The following is a 19,817-nucleotide window of genomic DNA, read 5'->3' on the forward strand; positions in this document are numbered from 1 at the left end:
GGGACGGGCTCGGGAAGAGGGAAGCGGCCCCGGATGGAAGCGGCCCCGGGCGAGGGCTGCCGGCCGCGGCTGCAAGCGGTGGGAGAAGCGGGGGCGGAAGGTGAGCGGTGGGCGCGCCGGTCGGGGTCTCCCCCCCCCTTCGCCCTGCGCGTCCGGGGTGGACCGAGCGAGGTTCGGCGAGAAGGGCAGAAACAAGCGGCGCCGCACCGAAGCGCCTGCCTTCCATCACCTGCTTGAATCGGACAAGGGGGTCTCGCCTCCCTCTTCCCTCTCGGAGACCAACAAGGGTTCTCCTCCTGCAGCGAACCTGTAAAGAGATCCTTGGGTCTTCCCCGCTTAGGGTCCCCCAAGATCCCTCCCCCCGCCTTTGTGTGTGTGTGTGTGTGTGTGTGTGTGTGTGTGTGTGTGTGTGTGTGTATGTGTATGTGTGTGTCCGGCTGAATTTGTGGCCGAAGGTGGGACTAGAACTCAGGGTCTTCCAGGTTGGGAGCCTGGCGCTTTAAGCCACTAAACCGTTCTTAATCTTTTCCTCCCCTTCCCTTTCTCACCCTTCATTTTCCTTTCCTTTCCCCTCCACCTTCCTTCTCCCTTGCCCATCCTCCACTCCCTTTCCCTCCCCATCCTCCTTCCCTTCCCTTTGCTCCCTTCCCCTCCTCCTTTCCTTCCTTTCCCTCTCCTCCACTCCCTCCCCCTCCTCCTTCCCTCTGCTCCCTTCCCCTCTTCCTTCCCTTCCCTTGCCTCTCCTCCACTCCTTTCCCCTTCCTCTTCCCCTCCTCCTTTCCTTTCCTCTCCTCTCCTCCACTCCCTTCCCCTCCTCCTTCCCTTCCTTTCCTCCCCTCTCCCATTCTCCTTTGCTTCCCTTTCCCTTCGCTCTCCTCCACTCCTTCCTTCCTTTCCTTCCTTCTTCCTTTCCTCTTCCTCCCTCTCCTCCCTCCTCTTTCCTTTCCTTTCTCCCTCCCTCCCCTTCCTCTTTCCTTTCCTTTCCTTTCCATTCCTTTCCTTTCCCTTTTCCTTTCTGTTTCCCTTTCCCTTTCTTCAGTCTTGACTCCGACTCAGTGTCTGGACAAATCCCCCTGGAATTTTCTTGGCAAGGGATTTCAGAAGCCGGTTTTGCCATTGCCTCTTTCCTAGGGCTGAGGGAAAGGGACTGGCCTAAGGTCACCCAGCTGGCTTCATGCCTAAGACAGGACTGGAACTCAGGGTCTCAAAGTTTCCAACTCGATGCCTTGCCACCACAACTGGCTCGCCTTCCCCCGGAATTGAAAAAAAAACGACTTATGACCCCTTTTTCACACTTAACGACCATTGCAGCGTCCCCATGGTCACGTGATTTGCCTTTGGATGCTTGACCACTGTGACTCCCATTTACGACGGTTGAGGCATCCCGTGATTCCATGGAATCACGTGATCCCCTTTTTATGACCTTCTGACAAGCGGAGTCCATGGGGAAACCAGATTCGCTTAACAACCGGGTTACTCATTTAAGAACGGACAGCGCTTCGCTTAACAACTGTGTTGTGAAAGGTCGTAAAGCGGGGCAAAATGCACTTAACAAATGTTTCGCTTAGCAACAGAAATCTGGGGCTCCGTTTGTGGTCGTATGTTGAGGACTACCTGTATCTCCGAGGTATCCCTGTATTTATCTGGTTTTTGTGGTATGGACTGTATAAGTGGTGGGTTTCAGCAGGTTCTGACCAGTTCTGGAGAACTGGTAGCAGAAATTTTGAGTAGTTCGGAGAACCGGTAGTAAATATTTTATTTATTTATTTATTTATTGTTTATATTTATATACCGCTTTATCTCCCAAAGGACTCAGGGCGGTTTACAGGCATTTAAAAGCAAAAAATACAATAAATACAATTCTAAAAACAATTAAAAAACTTATTCAAAAGCCTTAATTAAAAATATAAAAATTAAAACCCAAGATAAAACCCACAAACTAAAATCTAACTCAGTCCTGGCCCCGCCCTCATCTGTTCTCTGCCTCCCGAATCCCAGCTGATTGGGAGGAAATGGGGATTTTGCAGTAACCTTCCCCTGCCACGCCCACCAAGCCCCACCCACAGAACCGGTAGTAAAAAAAATTGAAACCCACCACTGGACTGTATATATATATATATATATATGTGGGAGGGGTCTGCTGTGTAATGCAATGGTTGTCGTCTCCCCAGCAGAGCCCCTCCTCGTGGCTGAGCTCAAGCCGGGACGACCCCAACACCATGACTGGAAATCCAGCTGCGAGACCTGGAGTGTTGCCTTCTCCGCCGACGGGACGTGGTTCGCCTGGTCACAGGGCCACTGCGTGGTCAGGCTGCTCCCGTGGCCTTTACAGGGGGCTGAGCAGTGAGTATATCCAGACAGGGGCGGCGCTGCCAAGGCAGCTGCGGACTGCCAAGTACTTTGGACTCCTGGTAGTCAGAATAACAGGGAATGGCAGAGTTGGAAGGGACCCTGGAGGTCTTCTAGTCTAACCCCTTGCTCAGGCAGGAATGGAATGGAATATAGAAAAGAGAGAATAAAGTAGAGTAGAGTAGAGTAGAGATCTGCAAGACGTGGTAGACTGGGGAATTCTGGGAGTTGAAGTCCATCCATCGTAACGATGGGGGTGTATGGGTATATCGAGGAAGGGTGTCAAATTTGATTTTATTGAGGGCCGCATCAGGGTTGGGTTTGACCTTGGGGGCCGAGGTGGGCGGGGCCAGGGTGGGTGGGGCCATCACAACATCACGTCGGGCGTCTGTGGTGGCCCGAGGGCTCAGCCAGCGAAAATGGGCTCCTGAGCTCCGTTTTCAGCCATGACGGCCTCCTGCCACCCTCTGCCAGCGAAAACAGGAGCTTGGGGAGTGCATGTGCTCCTCCAACCGGCAGAGGGAGATAGAAGGCTGTCGCAGCACAAAACGGAGCTTGGGACAGCCGCGCACACAGCCCTCCCGAGCTTTGTTTTTGCTAGCAGAGGCACCGCGGGTGGATCCTTTGCTGTTTCTTGGGCGACCCCACAAGCCAGATTCAAGGTTGAAATTCAGCAGGTTCTGACAGGTTCTGGAGAACCGGTAGTGGAAATTTTGAGCAGTTTGGAGAACCGGCAAATACCACCTCTGGCTGGCCCCAGAGTGGGGTGGGAATGGGAATTTTGCAATATCCTTCCCCCAGGAGTGGGGAAAGAATGGGGATTTTGCAGCATCCTTCCCCTGCTACGCCCACCAAGCCACATCACACCCACAGAACCGGTAGTAAAAAAAAAAAAGGATTTTACCACTGGCCCAGATCTAAGCACTCTGGGGGCCGAGGGAAAGGGATGACACCCCTAGTATAGAGGCTCCTGTTTGCAGGCAAAAGATTGAGCGAAAATACTTTTTCCAAGTTTTGCACCAGTTCTCCTTTTCAAAAGCACACGCAAGTTTCCAGTTTTATTAATCAGAAAACTGGGATGTTTGCTGGAAGAGAAGGAAGGAAGCAACTTGAAGGATCTTTTCTAACTTGGTGATCTTTTTCGATCATCTTCGTTCTGCAGCCACGGCAAAGCTTTGGAACCCAAGAACCAGCGTGCAAAAACCAAGGCCAAGGGCTATGGCGGGACCAAGGAGAAGATCTTGGAATGCGGACAGATTGTCTGGGGCCTGGCTTTTAGTTCGTGGCTGCCGTCCCAACCACATAAGTATCGCCGTAGGAAGGAAACATGTCCTTGCTTGATCCTGGCCACGGGATTACATGACGGGCAGATTAAAGTCTGGGAAGTAGAAACAGGTAAGTTGGCTTCATTTCCTAAAACAGAAGGCCATCTTTGCAAATTTGTTTACAGATACAGGTGTTGTGACCCAGGCCCAAGTAGGTAGTAGGAAACTCAAGTCAGTGTAAAAACAAACATACTTTATTCGAACAGCTGAGAATTCATTCATTCTCAGCGTAGTCCAACTAAATTGAAGCAAATTCCTCCCAACACAAATTCCTCAGTCCTATCACCAACCTTGGTCCAATTAGGCAAACTGCCAAAGGCCTTTCTTGGCAAATGTTCAGAAGACACCGATACAAAATAAATGCAACAAGACAAAGCTATGTTTTCCGGCAAAGAGCCCAAACTCCGTTGCTGGTCTTTTAAGCCTTATGGGAGGGGCCAATCATCTCCTGGCCTTACTCCTGAGTCGTCCTCTTTGCTTGAGCTGCTCTTGCCTTCTGGCAGCTCTTCTCATGCATGCATTAGGAACAGGCTCCTCCTGTTCCTCTGCCTCACTACTGTCAGACTCTGGAAGCTCTGGAGTCCACACCTCACTCCCTGATGGCTCTGGCCCCACCTCTGGCTCCGACACAGAGCCCTCATCCGGGCCTTCCCCAGCCTCCAGGACTGGCCCACGCTCTTCCTCGGCCTCATCGCTGTCTGACTCAGTTGCCAGCTCTGCAGGCTGCTGGTGGACCACAACATATAGGCACATGTGCGTGAAGCTTCTTTCATCCTGCCTCAATACAGGTAGTCCTTGATTTAAGGGGCCTCTGGTGGCTCAGCAGACTAAGTCTGTCTGTTATTAACACAGCTGCTTGCAATTACTGCAAGTTCAAATCCCACCAGGCCCAAGGTTGACTCAGCCTTCCATCCTTTATAAGGTAGGTAAAATGAGGACCCAGATTGTTGGGGGCAATAAAAGTTGACTTTGTATATAATATACAAATGGATGAAGACTATTGCTTGACACAATGTAAGTCGCCCTGAGTCTTCGGAGAAGGGCGGGATATAAATTCAAATAAAAAAAAATTTATGGCCCGAGTACTTTGGTTTAGACTCTTTTTAAACAAGATTTATTGAAATGCAAGACATAATATTACGAAAATTTCAGCAATTACCATATTTTTCAGAGTATAAGACGCTCTGGAGTATAAGACACACATTAGTTTTTTGGGAGGAAAACGAGAAAAAATTCTGCCTCTGCCTACCAGCATCCATTGGTATTCATCTGGCTAGCATCCTTGCAGCAAACAGCCAACAGCTTGGTTAAGCTTCAGCGCGTTATCGCAGCCTGATTTCACACAGCTGATTGGCGGTTCCATCGGCCTCCTGGTATACCACCAATCAGCTGTTCCAAGCTCCAGGGATCGCCACAGCACATTGTCACCAATCGCTGCCTTCATGTGTCAGTGCACGGCCCGTTTTTGGCTCCATGTGTCGCATTTTTGGCCGGTTCCAGGTGGTCACCACCGTCAATCCCCACCACCTGGAACCAGCTGAAAATGCAATGCATAGAGGCCAAAAACGGGTCGTGTGGAGGCGGTGATCGGCGGCAATGTGCTGTGGCGATCCTCGCAGTCGAGAACGGGTCTAAAATAGGGCATGCGGAGGCCGAAAACGCAATGCGCAGAGGCCAAAAATGGCAGAAGGGTGGAGGCCAGTGGGTGGGTGGGGCTTCGGCAACATTTGGTGTATAAAATGCACCGCAATTTTCATCCACTTTTTTTGTGGGGGGGAGGAAGTGTGTCTTATACTCCGAAAATGTATGTACATGTAAGCTGCAGATAATCTGTTCTGTCCCCCCTCGCCTCCGTCCGAGCAATGGCTTAATTAGCCGGCACTATCAGCTCTGGCAGCAAACTAGCGAGCGTCTGCCAAGTGACTGTTATATGAGTCACCCAGGAACAAACAGTACTTCAGCTCTTAGTTAAACAGTTGATTTGCCTGCTACGAAGAGGCATAGCAGCCCTCGCTGGTTTTATATCCTGTGGGGTGTGGCTCCATGACTCAGCACTTCCTAGGCCTGCCCCACCCCTGCTTCTATTGTTCTCGCCTCTCCTGCCTACGAAACCCAGGATCCAGCCAGGCCTGATTGCCATCAGTTGGATCTGGAGGCATGGCCTGGGGGTGGGGAAGAGTCAGGGGACGGAGGCCTCATTATTTCCTCCACCTGGCCTGCCTCTGGCTCCTGGAGCTGAACCAGGGAAGTCGATGCTCCCGAGGTAAGTCCTGATGGCCCTTCCCCCTCACTTTCCAAGTCACTTTCTGGCAGGGGGCGCAGACACAACATAATCCTTGATCACCCATTTCACTTTCCTTTTTGCTGGCTGCCTCTTTCTCGGCAGGGAATTTGCTTTTTCACCTTGTGGGGCACCACGACGTGGTGAGGGATTTGAGCTTTGCACCCGGCAATCCTTGTTCTATTCTCGTCTCTGCATCCCGAGACAAAACCCTTCGAGTTTGGGACCTCGGTCAAAACGGTAAGAATGAGCAGCGGAGTCTCTGGTCAGTCAGACATATTTCCCCCCCCCCCTTGTAAGCATTTAAAAAGTGTTACTCCAGATTTTGCCCCTCAGTTTTTCAGTGGCAAAATGGGAAGGAGGCCCTGTAGGTGCGATGACAAAACCTTAGGGTTCACCCAAGATTAACCACTGTTCCAGCGGCAGGGTTTCACATTATGTTACTACTGGTTCGGGCCCCGTGTGCACGCTCACTTCACATGCACGCTCGCTTCATGCGCGCACACACCAAGTTTGTGCAAGCATGCATGCCTTCTGCACATGTGCTTCGCTCACGTGCGCACCTTCTGCGCATGTACCCAGCCCCAAAACTGTGTCTAAATAGGATGGCATAGAGCCGGGGCTGGTGGGCAGGCCCACTGTCAGGCTGCCTCTGATTATATCTAGGAAAGAATACACCTTGACTTCATTTGAAAATAAAGAAAAGTACTTTTACTAGGTACATCTTGATTTCAGCAGTATAAAGTTGAATCTGAGACAAAATATGGCTAACAATCTATATCCCCCCTATTTCTCCCTCCTCTTCCCCAAGAGGTCATCAGGTCTGGTCCAATGCCAGCTCCTTCCCGGGGTCCCGTGGTAATCTTCTTCCGCAGGTCTCTGGCTGTCAATCATATCAGGAATGCAATGTCCGTTAGAGTTCGCGCTCAAACATTCCTGTAGAATTCAAAACATTAATCTCCCCTCCCCCCTTAATTATGTCAGACCGACACTCTTAAAGGGCCCTCTCTACTTAACTTGAATCCAAGAGCTATTTACATTGGAAATAAAATCCCATGCTATCTAACACTGAATATAAGGAGTACAAAAAGATATGAAGATTGGAGTGGAGGCTGACACCCACCTGCAATTTTCGCTACCAGTTTGGTCAAACTGGCTGAATACCACCTCTGCAGTGTTCACTAAGGAGTGAGAGAGCAGCGGGTTGGACTAGATCAGGTGTCTCCAACCTTGGTCCCTTTAAGACTTGTGGACTTCAACTCCCAGAGTTCCTCAGCCAGCTGGGAGTTGAAGTCCACAAGTCTTAAAGGGACCAAGGTTGGAGACACCTGGACTAGATGACCTCCAACTCTATTACTGTTAACTGTAAAGGGAAGGAAGCCTGCTTGTTGGCCCCTGCTAGTTGGACCATCTTAGGAGAGGGACCCGTAGCATTCAGACTTCCTATCTGGTTCTCTAATCCCCACCTTCCCCCTTTTCTATTTTTTTTTTCCCTAGGGAAGCAATTGAAAGTGCTGTCTGGGCATTTGCAGTGGGTTTACGGTTGCTCCATTTCTCCCGACGGTCAGATGCTCTGCTCCGTAGCCGGAGAGAAATCGGTGAGTTAAGCCTGCGTGGAAAGGGTCACTGAGAAATGAGGCTGGTATGTAGATCTTTGGTGACAAATCTTGTCTTTAGATTGTGACCAAGTGGTTGGAACGCAGTACTGCAGGCTACTTCTGCTGACTGCCGGCTGCCTGCAGTTTGGCAGTTTGACTCTTGGCAGGCTCAAGGTTGACTCAGCCTCCCATCCTACTGAGTTGGGTAAAACAAGGACTCAGATTGTTGTAGGGGGCCGGAGGCTGACTCTGTAAACCGCTTAGAGAGGACTGTTAAGAACTGTGAAGCGGTATATAAGTCTAAGTGCTATTCATATCTATCTATCTATCTATCTATCTATCTATCTATCTATCTATCTATCTATCTATCTATCTATCTATCTATCTATCTCTATCTCTCTCAAGCCTTTCATTTTTCCAAGGTGGATAAAAGGAAGATTGTTGGGTGCAAGAGGCTGACTCTGAGAGAGGGCTGTTAAGCACTGTGAAGCGGTATATAAGTCTAAGGGCTCTTGCTATTACTATCCCACTGAGGAAAATGTACAGTACAGAAGTGATCCTTCATGTACCAGGAAGGCTCATTCTATAGTCTATTCCTATTAGTATTTTATTTTTATTTTATTTTATTTATTTTGTCACAACATCATACAAAAAGATTATATAGTATATACACATATAAACATATATAGGAAGAAGAAAAGAAAAAACATTCCTGTGGTGGCGCAGTGGTTAGGATGCAGTATTGCAGGCTGACTCTGCCCACAGCCAAGAATTCAATCCTGACCGGCTCAGGGTTGATTCGGCCTTCCATCCTTCCGAGGTGGGTAAAATGAGGACCCAGATTGTTGGGGGGCAAAGAGGCTGACTCTGTAAACCGCTTAGAGAGGGGCTGTAAAGCATTGTGAAGCGGTATATAAGTCTAAATCAGGCCTGTCAAACTGGTGGCTCGCGGGGCGGAAGTGTCCTGTGCAGGCCACGCCCACCCCGGTTCTGCAAAGGCAAAAAACCATGTTGCGATACATCACGTGACACGATCGAGTTTGACCCCTGTGGTCTAAGTGCTGTTGCTATTTATTTATTTAGTTTAATTATTTTATTTTATTTTATTTATTCATTTAATTCATTTAATTTGTTTTATTTATTTTATTTTATTTCTTTCTTTTTGTCATTTCTCACCCTACCAGGCTCTGCTCTGGAGTATGAACTCCTATTGCCTGCTGCGGAAACTAGAGGGTCACCAAGGCTGTGTCGCGTCCTGTGACTTTTCTCCAGATTCTGCTCTTCTGGCCACAGCTTCCTACGACACCTGCGTGATCCTCTGGGATCCCTGTACGGGGGAGAAGCTGAGATCCCTTTGGTAAGGAAGGTGGATGGAGAGATCCACCCCGGCCCGGGGGGGGGGAGGGGGGAGGGGGGTGCTGGAGCCATAACACTGCCCTTGCAAGGTGGGCTAGACAGGAAGCACGCCAGGGGTGGGTTCTACTTATCTTTACTACCAGTTGGCAATGGGGCTGCGTGTTTGTGTGAGCTTTGCTCGCACGTGTGTGCTTCTGCGCATGCGCAGAAACTTCCTGATGACGTCCGGATCGGTGGGCGGAGCCTCCTGCTGGTTTTACTACCGGTTCTTGCGAACCGGTCTGAACGAATTGTCCGAACGATGCGTCTCTTGTCTGAACAATGGTAACCCACCATTTATTTATTTATTTATTTATTTATAATTACATTTTTATACCGCACCATCTCCCGAAGGACTCAGGGCGGTGTACAGCCAATATTAAAATACACATAATACTATGATATAAATATAATAAATAAACACTATTTAAAAAACAATTTAAAAACAAATATTTAGTGGCCGAATCACTAAAACGGTCGAAGACCGATTAAAAACCCATTAAAATTTCGCTAAAATACATTCTTAGGCTAGTCCCGCTCGGTGAAATAATAAAGTCTTTAGTTCACGCTTGAAGGCCCGGAGGTCGGGGAGTTGGCGTAACCCCGGAGGTAACTCGTTCCATAGGGCTGGTGCCGCCACAGAGAAGGCCCTCCCCCTGGGGGCTGCCAACCTACATTGTTTGGTCGACGGCACCCTGAGGAGGCCCGCTCTGTGGGAGCGCACAGGTCGTTGGGAGGCAATCGGTGGCAGAAGGCGGTCTCGCAAATACCCCGGTCCTAAGCCATGGAGCGCTTTAAAGGTGGTAACCAGCACCTTGAATTGCACCTGGAAGGCTACCGGCAGCCAGTGCAGGCCGTGCAGGATGGGTGTTATACGGGAGCAACGTGGTGCCCCCTCTATCACCCGCGCGGCCACATTCTGGACTAGCTGGAGCCTCCCGGTGCTCTTCAAGGGGAGCCCCATGTAGAGAGCATTGCAATAGTCCAGGCGGGAAGTGACGAGGGCGTGAATGACTGTGCGTAAGGCGTCCCGGTCAAGGAAGGGGCGCAACTGGCAAATCAGGTGAACCTGATAAAATGCTCCCCTGGCGACGGCCGTCAAGTGTTCTTCTAAGGACAGCCGATCATCCAGGAGAACGCCTAAGTTGCGCACCATTGATGCACGCCCTGAATGAATGAATTCTACTTTCGTGTAAGATTCCATTTGCCGAATCGGGCCGAATCTGAAAGGACAGGTAGCCCTCGACCCGCGATCCCGATTGAGCCCAAAATTCATGTTGCTAAAAGTGGAAGAAAATGGTTCCGTGGGTTTTGCCTCCACTTTACGACTTCTCTCGCCGCGTTCGTTAACCGGGTCACTGCAGTTGTTCAGTTGGTAACCCGGTTGTTAAGTGAATGTGGCTACCCCGTTGACTTTGCTTGTCCGAAGGTCGCAAAAGGGGAACACCGCAACTGTCATAAATGTGAGTCAGTTCTCAAGCATCCGAATGTAAATCGCATGATCGTGTGGGGGCTCCTGCAATGGTCCTAAGTAAATGTTCGTAAGTCGCTTTTTTGGGCGCCGTCGTAACTCCGAACGGTCACCGAATGAACTGTTGTTAGTCAAGAACTACCTGTGCAGTTCTCTCCTGTCCCCTTTACATCCCAAGAAACTAGGGAGGGTCTCTACTATGAGGTTTGCCCTGCCCTTATTCCTGCTGAAGGCTTGGCTGCCTCTTACCAGATTGTTGTGCCTCGCCCGCCCCTCTCTCCGCAGCCGGGCCCCTCCCATCTCCTGCTATCTCAGCCAGAGACTGATAGTGAAGAAGAATGGCCTCCCTCCTATAGCATGTGCGCCTGAAGCCAGCCACGAGCTAGAATTGCCGGCAGCTGAGCAGGAAGACGAAAGGTGGGCTGATCCTCGCTTCCGGAGAATGGAGAGGCGACGTCAGCAAAAGGAAGGGAGGGGCAGGCCTGGATAAGTGCTGAGTCATGGAGCCGCACCCATGGCCTATATAAAGGGTCTGCTTTTTGGCATTCCTTGAGTCAGGCAAAGTCTCATCTGGTTGCTGAAGTCACACTTTGGATTCCTGCCTGCCCTGAGAACTCTTGACAGGAATTTGGCAAAGCTGCAGAGGCTTCGTGGCCACGCTTGATACAGACTTCCCAGACCCGGCTGATAGAGGAGGAGTGGGACACGACACAGATGATTCCATTGGTTATGGCTCTTTTCTCTTGTCTCTCAAGATCATTCCCATATAGACCACAACAGGGCAGCCGGGAGAACTCAAGGTTGCAAACCGGTGGGAGATGGACAACTGTCTATCTCCTGCCCAAAAGACATGATGTGCATCAGTTTAGATAGCTTTACCAAGGGACTGAACTGGGTGTGTGTTGTGGCCCCAGTGGAGCTGGCAGCAGAGTTGGACAGTGAGGAGGTTGGGGAGGAACATGGGCCAGTCCTGGGGGCTGGGGAAAGCTCGGACGAGGGCTCTGCGTCCGAGGTAGAGAGAGAGCTAGATAGCAGCGAGGCAGAGGAACAGCTGGAGCTCGTTCCCAGTGTGCGCATGCGCAGAGCTGCCAGAAGAGAACAACAACTCAGAAAGCAGGGTCGACTTGGGAGTAAAGCCACACCTTAGAGATGATTGTCCCCTCCCTTAGGAGACAAGAGGAGCGAACGAGGAGGGGGCTTTTGCAGGAAATAATTCGTTCGGTCGGTCATTTTTAAGAGTGGAAACTTCTGTTCGTGACTCTAAGAGACTCTGTGCCAAGTTTTGCCTTGCCCTGAGTTTGGAAATGAGTTACCTGGCAGCTTTCCAAGCGAGATAAGGTCTATGTTGATAAATATTCCTTTGAAAGACTGTTTGTTGACTGCGAATGAAAGGAATTCAGTCGTGTAAATAAAAGGGGTTTTGCCGGGACCAAGACTCTGCTTCCTGCTTTTTAAGGGAGCCTAGGTCAGAACAGTGTCTGGGGGTCACTGGGGTCTTTCATCAGCACCTTACAGGTGGGCTAGTAGGAAGAGTCCAACCTGTTTTTCCTTCTTCCCAGGCATGTTCCCTTGCAACCTGCAGTGGACCAAGGTGGGAACTTCCTCACCAGCTCCCTAAGGTCTGTGTGTTTCTCACCTGAAGGCCTCTACCTTGCCACGGTGGCAGACGACAGGTAAGAGGCGCCAAGGTGGAACGGAAATGTTTACGTTGCGACGGATCCTATCCCAGATATTGTATCTACAGCAGGGGTGTTTCATTGAGGGCCGTATCAGGGCTGTGGTTGACCTCGGGGGGGAGATGGGGGGACAGGGTGGGCGTGGCTGATTGGGTGGGCGTGGCCATCTTGATGCCACTCACTGGGCGTGGCCGACTGGGTGGGCGAGGCCAGCTTAACACCACTCCCCCAAACTGCTGGCCCGATGTTTCCTCTTCGCATCGGGTAGACCAGGCCAAAGCCAGGCTGGACGGCCCCTTACATTTTCCAGGACGGCCCCACGGGCCAAATCCGACCACATCCGGCCCACGGGCCTTGTGTTTGACACCCCTGGTCTACAGTATGGGGGACACAGGAAGTACAGGTGGTGATGTAATTTTGAACAAGATGGTACTTAGCGTGAAAGCAGTGGAATCCAAGATCAAGCATCTCTCTCCCTTAGAGACGAGATCTCAGGGCCTCTGGTGGCTCAGAAGACTAAGTCTGTCTGTTATTAACACAGCTGCTTGCAATTATTGCAAGTTCAAGTCTCACCAGGCCCACGGTTGACTCAGCCTTCCATCCTTTATAAGGTAGGTAAAATGAGGTCCCAGATTGTTGGGGGCAATAAAAGTTGACTTTGTATATAATATACAAATGGATGAAGACTATTGCTTAACAAAATGTTAAGCCGCCCTGAGTCTTCGGAGAAGGGCAGGATATAAATTCAAATTAAAAAAAAAATTAAACTGCCGTCAAGGAGTCTGGGAATACAGAAGAATGCTTCCTCAGTTGGCCAACATGTGCGTCAGGGTCAGCTGATGTTCTCCAGATGGTTTGGCCTACAGGTTCCATCGGATCACACTGGCTAGGAGGGATGGGACCTGGAGACGCAGAACACATGGAGGCTTAAAAAGGCTGGTTTTTATTTAGTTACAGTAGTGGCCAAAATTGTGGAAAGAGTTTGGGAAAAGTGTATTTTTGAGGTTTGATGGCTAATAATGACACTTTTTTTTTTTGGAGTTTCAAGATAATCCTATCCCACTGCTGAAATGGCTTGGGAATAGCCCAGACCTTTAACCCAATGGAAAAATCTATGGAGCCGACTAAAGAAACTTGTTAGTCAGAAGCGACCCAGCAATAAAACCCAGTTAATAATAGAAGCCATCGTTCAATCTTGGTTTCACATTGTAACACTGCAGAAAAGACTTGGTTCGCTCCATGGGAAGACGTTGTACCGTGTTTCCCTGCAAATAAGACCCTGTCTTATTTTTTTTATTTGCATTTATATCCCGCCCTTCTCCGAAGACTCAGGGCGGCTTACACTATGTCAAGCAATAGTCTTCATCCATTTGTATATTATATACAAAGTCAACTTATTGCCCCCAACAATCTGGGTCCTCATTTTACCTACCTTATAAAGGATGGAAGGCTGAGTCAACCTTGGGCCTGGTGGGACTAGAACCTGCAGTAATTGCAAGCAGCTGCTGTTAATAACAGACTGTCTTAGTAGTCTGAGCCACCAGAGGCCCTGAAACCTGAAATCGGCGCTTGGCCTTATTTGCCATGCGCTTAAAAGCCCAATTAGGTTTATTATCAGGGGATGTCTTATTTTGCGGGGGGAAACAGGGTAAATATTAACTGACATGGTGATCATTTTTGTATATCTCGTTTTTGTTGCGTGTTTCAATTTTCTCCTGTATACTGTAACGGCTATTCTAATCGCAAATCCTTCGTAAAAGTGATTGCATTATCTTCTTGATTCAATGATCTTTCCAGGGATATCTAATGTTATGGTACTTCTCTCCCCCAAAAAACAAAAAAGCGGTGTTATTAGCTAGTTTTAGAAAATACACTTTTCCCAAAAGGTTCCCACAATTTTGGCCACTCCTGTAAGTCAGCGGTTCTCAACCTGTGGGTTGGGACCCCGTTGGGGGTCAAATGACGATTTTCCAGGGGTCGCCTAAGACCATGAGAAATATGGGAAGTATACTTATAATCAAGAATCGCTCCAATGGTTGACTCCACAAGCCAGCTGCAGGCTCTTCAAATCGCTAGCCGAATTCGGCTTCAGGTGCGATGAATTAAAAAAGAGAGAAACCTTTGCTCTGATGTCTCCCTCTCAAGCCAGCTGCAATCACTCCCAATTGCTAGCCTAATCTGGTTTCAGGCGCGATAAACTTAATAGGGGAGGAATCTCCGCTTTAATGCCTCCGTCCTCAAGGCAATCGCAAGCAGTTCAGATCGCTAGCCAAGACGGCTTCAGGAGCGATAAATTCAAAACGAAAATAATTTTACAGTTGGGGTCGCCACATCGTGGGGAATTGTATTAAAGGGGTCGCAGCACTATAAAGGTTGAGAGCCACTGCTGTAAATTCTTGGGCTCAATTCTGGAACACTTTTATTATTTCCTTTAGGCTCCTCCGGATCTGGGCATTAGAGCTTGAGAGTCCTGTTGCTTTTGCTCCCGTGAGAAACGGTCTCTGCTGCACTTATTTCCCACATGGTGGGATCATTGCAACGGGGTAGGTTTGGGGCGAGAACCGTGGGGTGTTTGTTTCAAAGGGAGGGGGGGAGGAGATCTTAAGAATCTGGTGTATGGAGGGTACGGAGATGCCTGTGGAACCATCGGGTCTAGGACTTTTTCAGCTCGAACCCTTCGCCTCGCCTGTTTCGCCTTCAGGTTTTCGCCTCTGCGTTATTAGCCACAAACTTTTCTCCTCGGCTGGCTCTCCCCCAGTCTTTCGCCCCGGCAAAATCGGCCACAGACAATCCCTCCTAGTCCTTTCACCGCAGCCCATTCATCGAAGTACAGTTTGCGTCGTCGGGCTTTTGGCCCCCCCAGGACAATTCGCAGCCAGCCAATCGGTGCAGGGATTCGGGGGGAGCTTTGGGAATGGAAGAGTGGGGGCTGCAGTTCCCCCCTTTCTCCAAAGTGCCTGAGACAAGGGCTGGTTTGCATCTCTTTGCCACAAAGGATGGGGGGGAGGGGGCTGTAGAGGACGAGGGATCCATCAGATTGACGCAAATAATGTTATCCAGTTGGGTAATGAAACATCTGCAAGAAAACCACCCAGCTCAGAGAGCATTAAGGACCCCATAGTTCAACTTTGAGCTACCAGTGTTCTTTTCCACTGATATCTTGGCCCTGCGCCAATCCTAATCAAGTCCATCTCACCTTAATTTTTTTGGGGTGGGTGGGAGAATTGGCTTGTGCTGCCCCCTATTGCATTGACCAATTTAGAATAAGAGAGTTGGAAGGGACCCTGGAGGTCTTCTAGTCCAACCCCCTGCTTAGGCAGGAAACACTACACCACTTCAGACAAATGGTTGTCCAATCTCTTCTTAAAAACTTCCAGTGTTGGAGCATTCACAACTTCTGGAGGCAAGTTGTTCCACTGATTGTTCTAACTGTCAGGAAATTCCTCCTTAGTTCTAAGTTGCTTCTCTCCTTGATAGTAACAACAACAAGAGTTGGAAGGGACCTCGGAGGTCCTCTAGTCCAACCCTCTGCCCAGGCAGGAAACCCTACACCATCTCAGATGGTTATCCAACATTTTCTTAAAAATTTCCAGTGTTGGAACGTTCACAACTTCTGCAGGCAAATCGTTCCACTTATTGATTGTTCTGTCAGGAAATTTCTCCTTAGTTCTAAGTTGCTTCTTTCCTTGATTAGTTTCCACCCACTGCTTCTTGTTCTACCCTCAGGTGCTTTGGAGAATAGTTTGACTCCCTTTTCTTTGTAGCAGCCCCTGAGATATTGGAACACTGCTATCATGTCTCCCCTGGTCCTTCTTTTCTCTAGACTAGGCAAACCCAGTTCCTGCAACCGTCCTTCTTTCTATGTTTTAGCCTCCAGTCCCCTCATCCCCTTGGTTGCTCTTCTCTGCACTCTTTCTACCTAGAGTCTCCACACCTTCTTAATTAACAAACTCAGCTTTGCCTCTTTCTGTTGCAGGACCAGAGATGGTCACGCCCAATTTTGGACAGTCCCTCAAGCTTTATCGTCTCTGAAGCACTTATGTCGGAAGGTTCTCCGCGGCTGCTTCACTAGCTACCAAGTCCAGGCGCTCAGCATTCCCAAGAAGATGAAAGAATTCCTCACCTACAGGACTTTATGATGTTGGCCCCAAAGGAGGTGTTGCCTGGCCTTGTGTTGCGCACGCAAGACAAAACTCTTCGGGATGCCAAGCAAGGAAGCAGCATCATTTCCTAGCTGAGAAAATGACCAAGGATGCTGTTGGCAAATCCTCTTTTTCTGAACTAGCCGCGCGGAAGAAATCTTAAGGCATACTAAAATTTGCCAGTTACCCTCCCAGACTTGGAATTACTGGAATGCGGGTTTGACACCCACAGCTGCCTCTCCGACATTAAAGAAAACAAAACACCTCAGGACACAGAAGGAAACTATAATGGTAAGGGTGTCATTATTTAGTCAACCAGCGGCAACTTTTCTAGTCATTCTGGAGTTGCTTTTGGTTCCTGTTTGTCCATTGCGTAGGTAGGAAAAATCAGGTTCGGATCTCCTCCAGGAACGCAAACGTGGAATTTGAAATCTTTCCTGCATTAGTAGGCTACCGGATGAAGCTTTTAAGTTTATGCCGCCTACCGGGAGATGGAAATCAAAGCTCTTGATTTTATTTTTTATTTTTTGGGGGGGTGGCTGGCTTGAACGGGGAAACACCAGAGGTACGTTATCAAGATCAATGATCTCAGAACAGTTTGGGGTGTGTCCCCCACCTCGAAGACCGAGAGCGCAAAAACGGCCAATTGATGGATAAAGCAGCGAGAGATTTCTTGTGTTCGGATCGCAACGCAAAACCGAAGAGAAGTATGGTGAAATTTTGGAAGACCTACCTTGTTTCCCAAAATAAGACATCCCCTGATAATAAGCCCAAACGGGCTTTTGAGCGCATGGCAAATAAGACCAAGCGCTTATTTCAGGGTTCAAAAAAATATAAGACAGGGTCTTATTTTTGGGGAAACACGGTAAGACAGTGATGGCTAGCCTTTTTTTTTTGTCGTGTGCTGAAAGTGCGTCCATGCGCCAGCACCCATAATGCAATGCGCGCACGACCCCCCCCGCCCATTTTTGGCCTAGCAGGCCTCCCTGCAGCCTCCTGGGCCCAAAAATGGGACCGGGGGGGCGGTGAGCTGCACTCCCCCATTTCCCGTTTTGGGCCTAGCAGGCCTCCCTGCAGCCTCCTGGGCCCAAAAATGGGACCGGGGTGGGTGGGCGGTGAGCCGCACTCCCCCATTTCCCGTTTTGGGCCTAGCAGGCCTCCCTGTAGCCTCCTGGGCCCAAAAATGGGACCGGGGTGGGTGGGCGGTGAGCCGCACTCCCCCATTTCCCATTTTGGGCCTAGCAGGCCTCCCTGCAGCCTCCTGGACCCAAAAACCTGTCGGGGGGGCACGCCATACCCCCCGTGCTCCGCTCCCCATACATGCACATGCATTTCCTGCATGCGACCCCCCCCCCTCCATCCCAAAGATCAGCTGGCCGGCGGGAGGTGCGCTCCTGCCCATGCATGGTTTTGCTGAGCTGGGCGACAGCTCGCCTGCTTGCAGAGAGGGCTCTACTTGCCAGCTGTGGCATAGGCTTGCCATCATGGACCTAGGAATTCCCCAGATGTGGGAAGGGTGCAAATTTTTGCACCATGAAAGAGTATATAATAAGCGGCCGGCTTGTTAAAATTGGGAGAACGGATGCGAAGAATTTGAGGGCGGACGGAAATCAAAGGGAGTTTGTTCTGCCCAGCTGGTGTAAATTATCCTGGATGGAGCCTGATGGGAGATCTGAATCTATCAGATGGTGGGAGCGAGGATGGTTGTTGTAAGGAAATTCTTAACTCCGCATCTAAATTTAGGAATCTCCTTATAATAAGAGCTGTCAGCCAGTGGAATAGTGGGGGGGCGGGGGGGGGGAAACAAAGAGTTGTTCCTAGCCACTTTTTTTTTTTTTTTTTTACATTTACATTTTACATTTATACCCCGCCCTTCTCCGAAGACTCAGGGCGGCTTACAGTGTATAAGGCAATAGTCTCATTCTATTTGTATATTGATGTCTTTGAACAGAATTCAGCAGCAGTTGGGCTAAGCAACCTCTGAGGTCGTCTTCCGACTACACGATTGTTATGATCCTTTTATAAATGAATTTATTTTAAACAAGATTGGTGGCAGGGTGTGTGTGTGGGTCAGGGTGCAGCTTAATGAGGTGCTGGTGTGAATGTATTTTGAATACATTTTGAACCCAGTTATATGATTTTCCGGAGACCTAATAAAAGAGAACCATCATTGTGAAGCATCTTGAAGACCATTTCTTGTTCGTGTAGAGTGGCAATGATTCTTGTCCAGATTGTTTAAAGAGGACTATGTTCTTTTGTAAGATCCTAAGAAGTATTGAGAATGATCAGGCTGTATGTAGGTGACATCCAAGACCACAAGGTTTTGATGGGAACGGTTCAGGTGGGTTCTAAAGACAACCTTTAGGTACCTGGGCTGTAGTTCAGGAAGTGGCAGAGTAGCTTGGTCATCAAGCCTCAGCTGCGATCAGATCTCTCGTGACCTGGAAGGCAGCTACAAGAGACCCCAGTTGGATCTTCTCATTGGTCCCTGCGGCCAGGCGGTGTCTGAAAGACAATGGAACAGGAGATTTATTTCTTTTTATTTATTTATTTTATTTGTCACAACAGTATATATAAGTATAAGCAAGAAATAACTATATGAATTGAATACAATCAAAGGGAACATTAGGACAGGAACGGTAGGCACGTTGGTGCTCTTATGCACGCCCCTTACACACCTCGTAGGAATGGGATGAAGTCAATAGTAGATAGTCTTTGGTTGAGGCTTTGGGGATTTTGGGAAGAGACCACGGAGTCAGGCAGTGCATTCCAGGCATTAACAACTCTGTTACTGAAGTCATATTTTTTGCAATCAAGATTGGAGCGGTTCACATTAAGCTTAAATCTATTGTGTGCTCATGTATTGTTGCGATTGAAGTTGAAGTAGTCTTCGACAGGAAGGACATAGTAACAGATGATTCTATGAGTTAAACTCAGGTCATGTCGAAGAGGGCGTAGTTCTAAATTTTCTAAACCCAGGATTTCAAGTCTGGTGGCATAAGGTATTTTGTTGTAAACAGAGGAGGGGAGAACTCTTCTTGTAAAATATTTCTGGACACGTTCAATTGTATTAATGATCTGTCTTAATGCAGGACATTTTCTCTAAAGAAACCTATTTAAGCCTGTAAAGAACATCCTACAATTTTTAACATTCGCCTTTAACACATTTCATGCCAACTTGAAGATTCTTTATCTTCAAGTTGGCGTGAAATGTGTCAAAGGCGAAGTACACAGCAAGGGACGGGGTGGCTCAGTGGCTAAGACATGGAGCTTGTCGATTGAAAGGTCGGCAGTTCAGCGGTTCGAATCCCTAGGGCCGCATAATGGGGTGAGCTCCCATGACTTGTCCCAGCTTCTGCCAACCTAGCAGTTCGAAAGCACATAAAAAAATGCAAGTAGAAAAATAGGGGCCACCTTTGGTGGGAAGGTAACAGCATTCTGTGCGTCTTTGGCGTTGAGTCATGCCGACCACATGACCATGGAGACGTCTTTGGACAGCGCTGGCTCTTCGGCTTTGAAACAGAGATGAGCACCGCCCGCTAGAGTCGGGAATGACTAGCACATATATGTGAGGGGAACT

General features: G+C 49.1%; 2 protein-coding genes across 5 annotated transcripts in view; one reads left to right on the forward strand and one right to left on the reverse strand.

Annotated features, from left to right (window-relative positions):
- On the forward strand, positions 1-18,109 carry WSB2 (WD repeat and SOCS box containing 2). Its single transcript, XM_058158509.1, has 9 exons — positions 1-100; positions 2,175-2,343; positions 3,512-3,744; positions 6,061-6,195; positions 7,453-7,553; positions 8,738-8,910; positions 11,979-12,092; positions 14,531-14,638; positions 16,072-18,109. Exons 1-9 carry the CDS (start codon positions 34-36, stop codon positions 16,232-16,234), a joined length of 1,263 nt encoding a protein of 420 aa, XP_058014492.1. The 5' UTR covers positions 1-33; the 3' UTR covers positions 16,235-18,109.
- Positions 6,701-19,817, reverse strand: part of RFC5 (replication factor C subunit 5) — a 27,931-nt gene continuing 14,814 nt past the window's right edge. For 3 of the 4 annotated variants that reach the window (XM_058158510.1, XM_058158513.1, XM_058158514.1), the window contains one exon: positions 18,252-18,742. In XM_058158510.1, coding sequence (XP_058014493.1) covers positions 18,646-18,742 — 97 coding nt within the window. In that variant the 3' untranslated portion in view covers positions 18,252-18,645. Of the gene's footprint in view, positions 6,839-18,251; positions 18,743-19,817 lie in introns of those variants that run through there. The other variant, XM_058158511.1, reaches the window with a different exon arrangement.

Source organism: Ahaetulla prasina, chromosome 15 (genome assembly GCF_028640845.1).
Source record: "Ahaetulla prasina isolate Xishuangbanna chromosome 15, ASM2864084v1, whole genome shotgun sequence".
Lineage (NCBI taxonomy): Eukaryota > Metazoa > Chordata > Lepidosauria > Squamata > Colubridae > Ahaetulla > Ahaetulla prasina.

What these genes read in the sequence shown, in the direction of transcription:
- WSB2 (XM_058158509.1), top strand. Translation starts at nt 34, where the DNA reads ATGGAAGCGGCCCCGGGCGAGGGCTGCCGGCCGCGGCTGCAAGCGGTG. An exon ending in CCTTTACAGGGGGCTGAGCA is followed by an intron (nt 2,344 to 3,511) that starts GTGAGTATATCC and finishes TTCGTTCTGCAG; the next exon opens with CCACGGCAAAGCTTTGGAAC. An exon ending in AGTCTGGGAAGTAGAAACAG is followed by an intron (nt 3,745 to 6,060) that starts GTAAGTTGGCTT and finishes CTTTCTCGGCAG; the next exon opens with GGAATTTGCTTTTTCACCTT.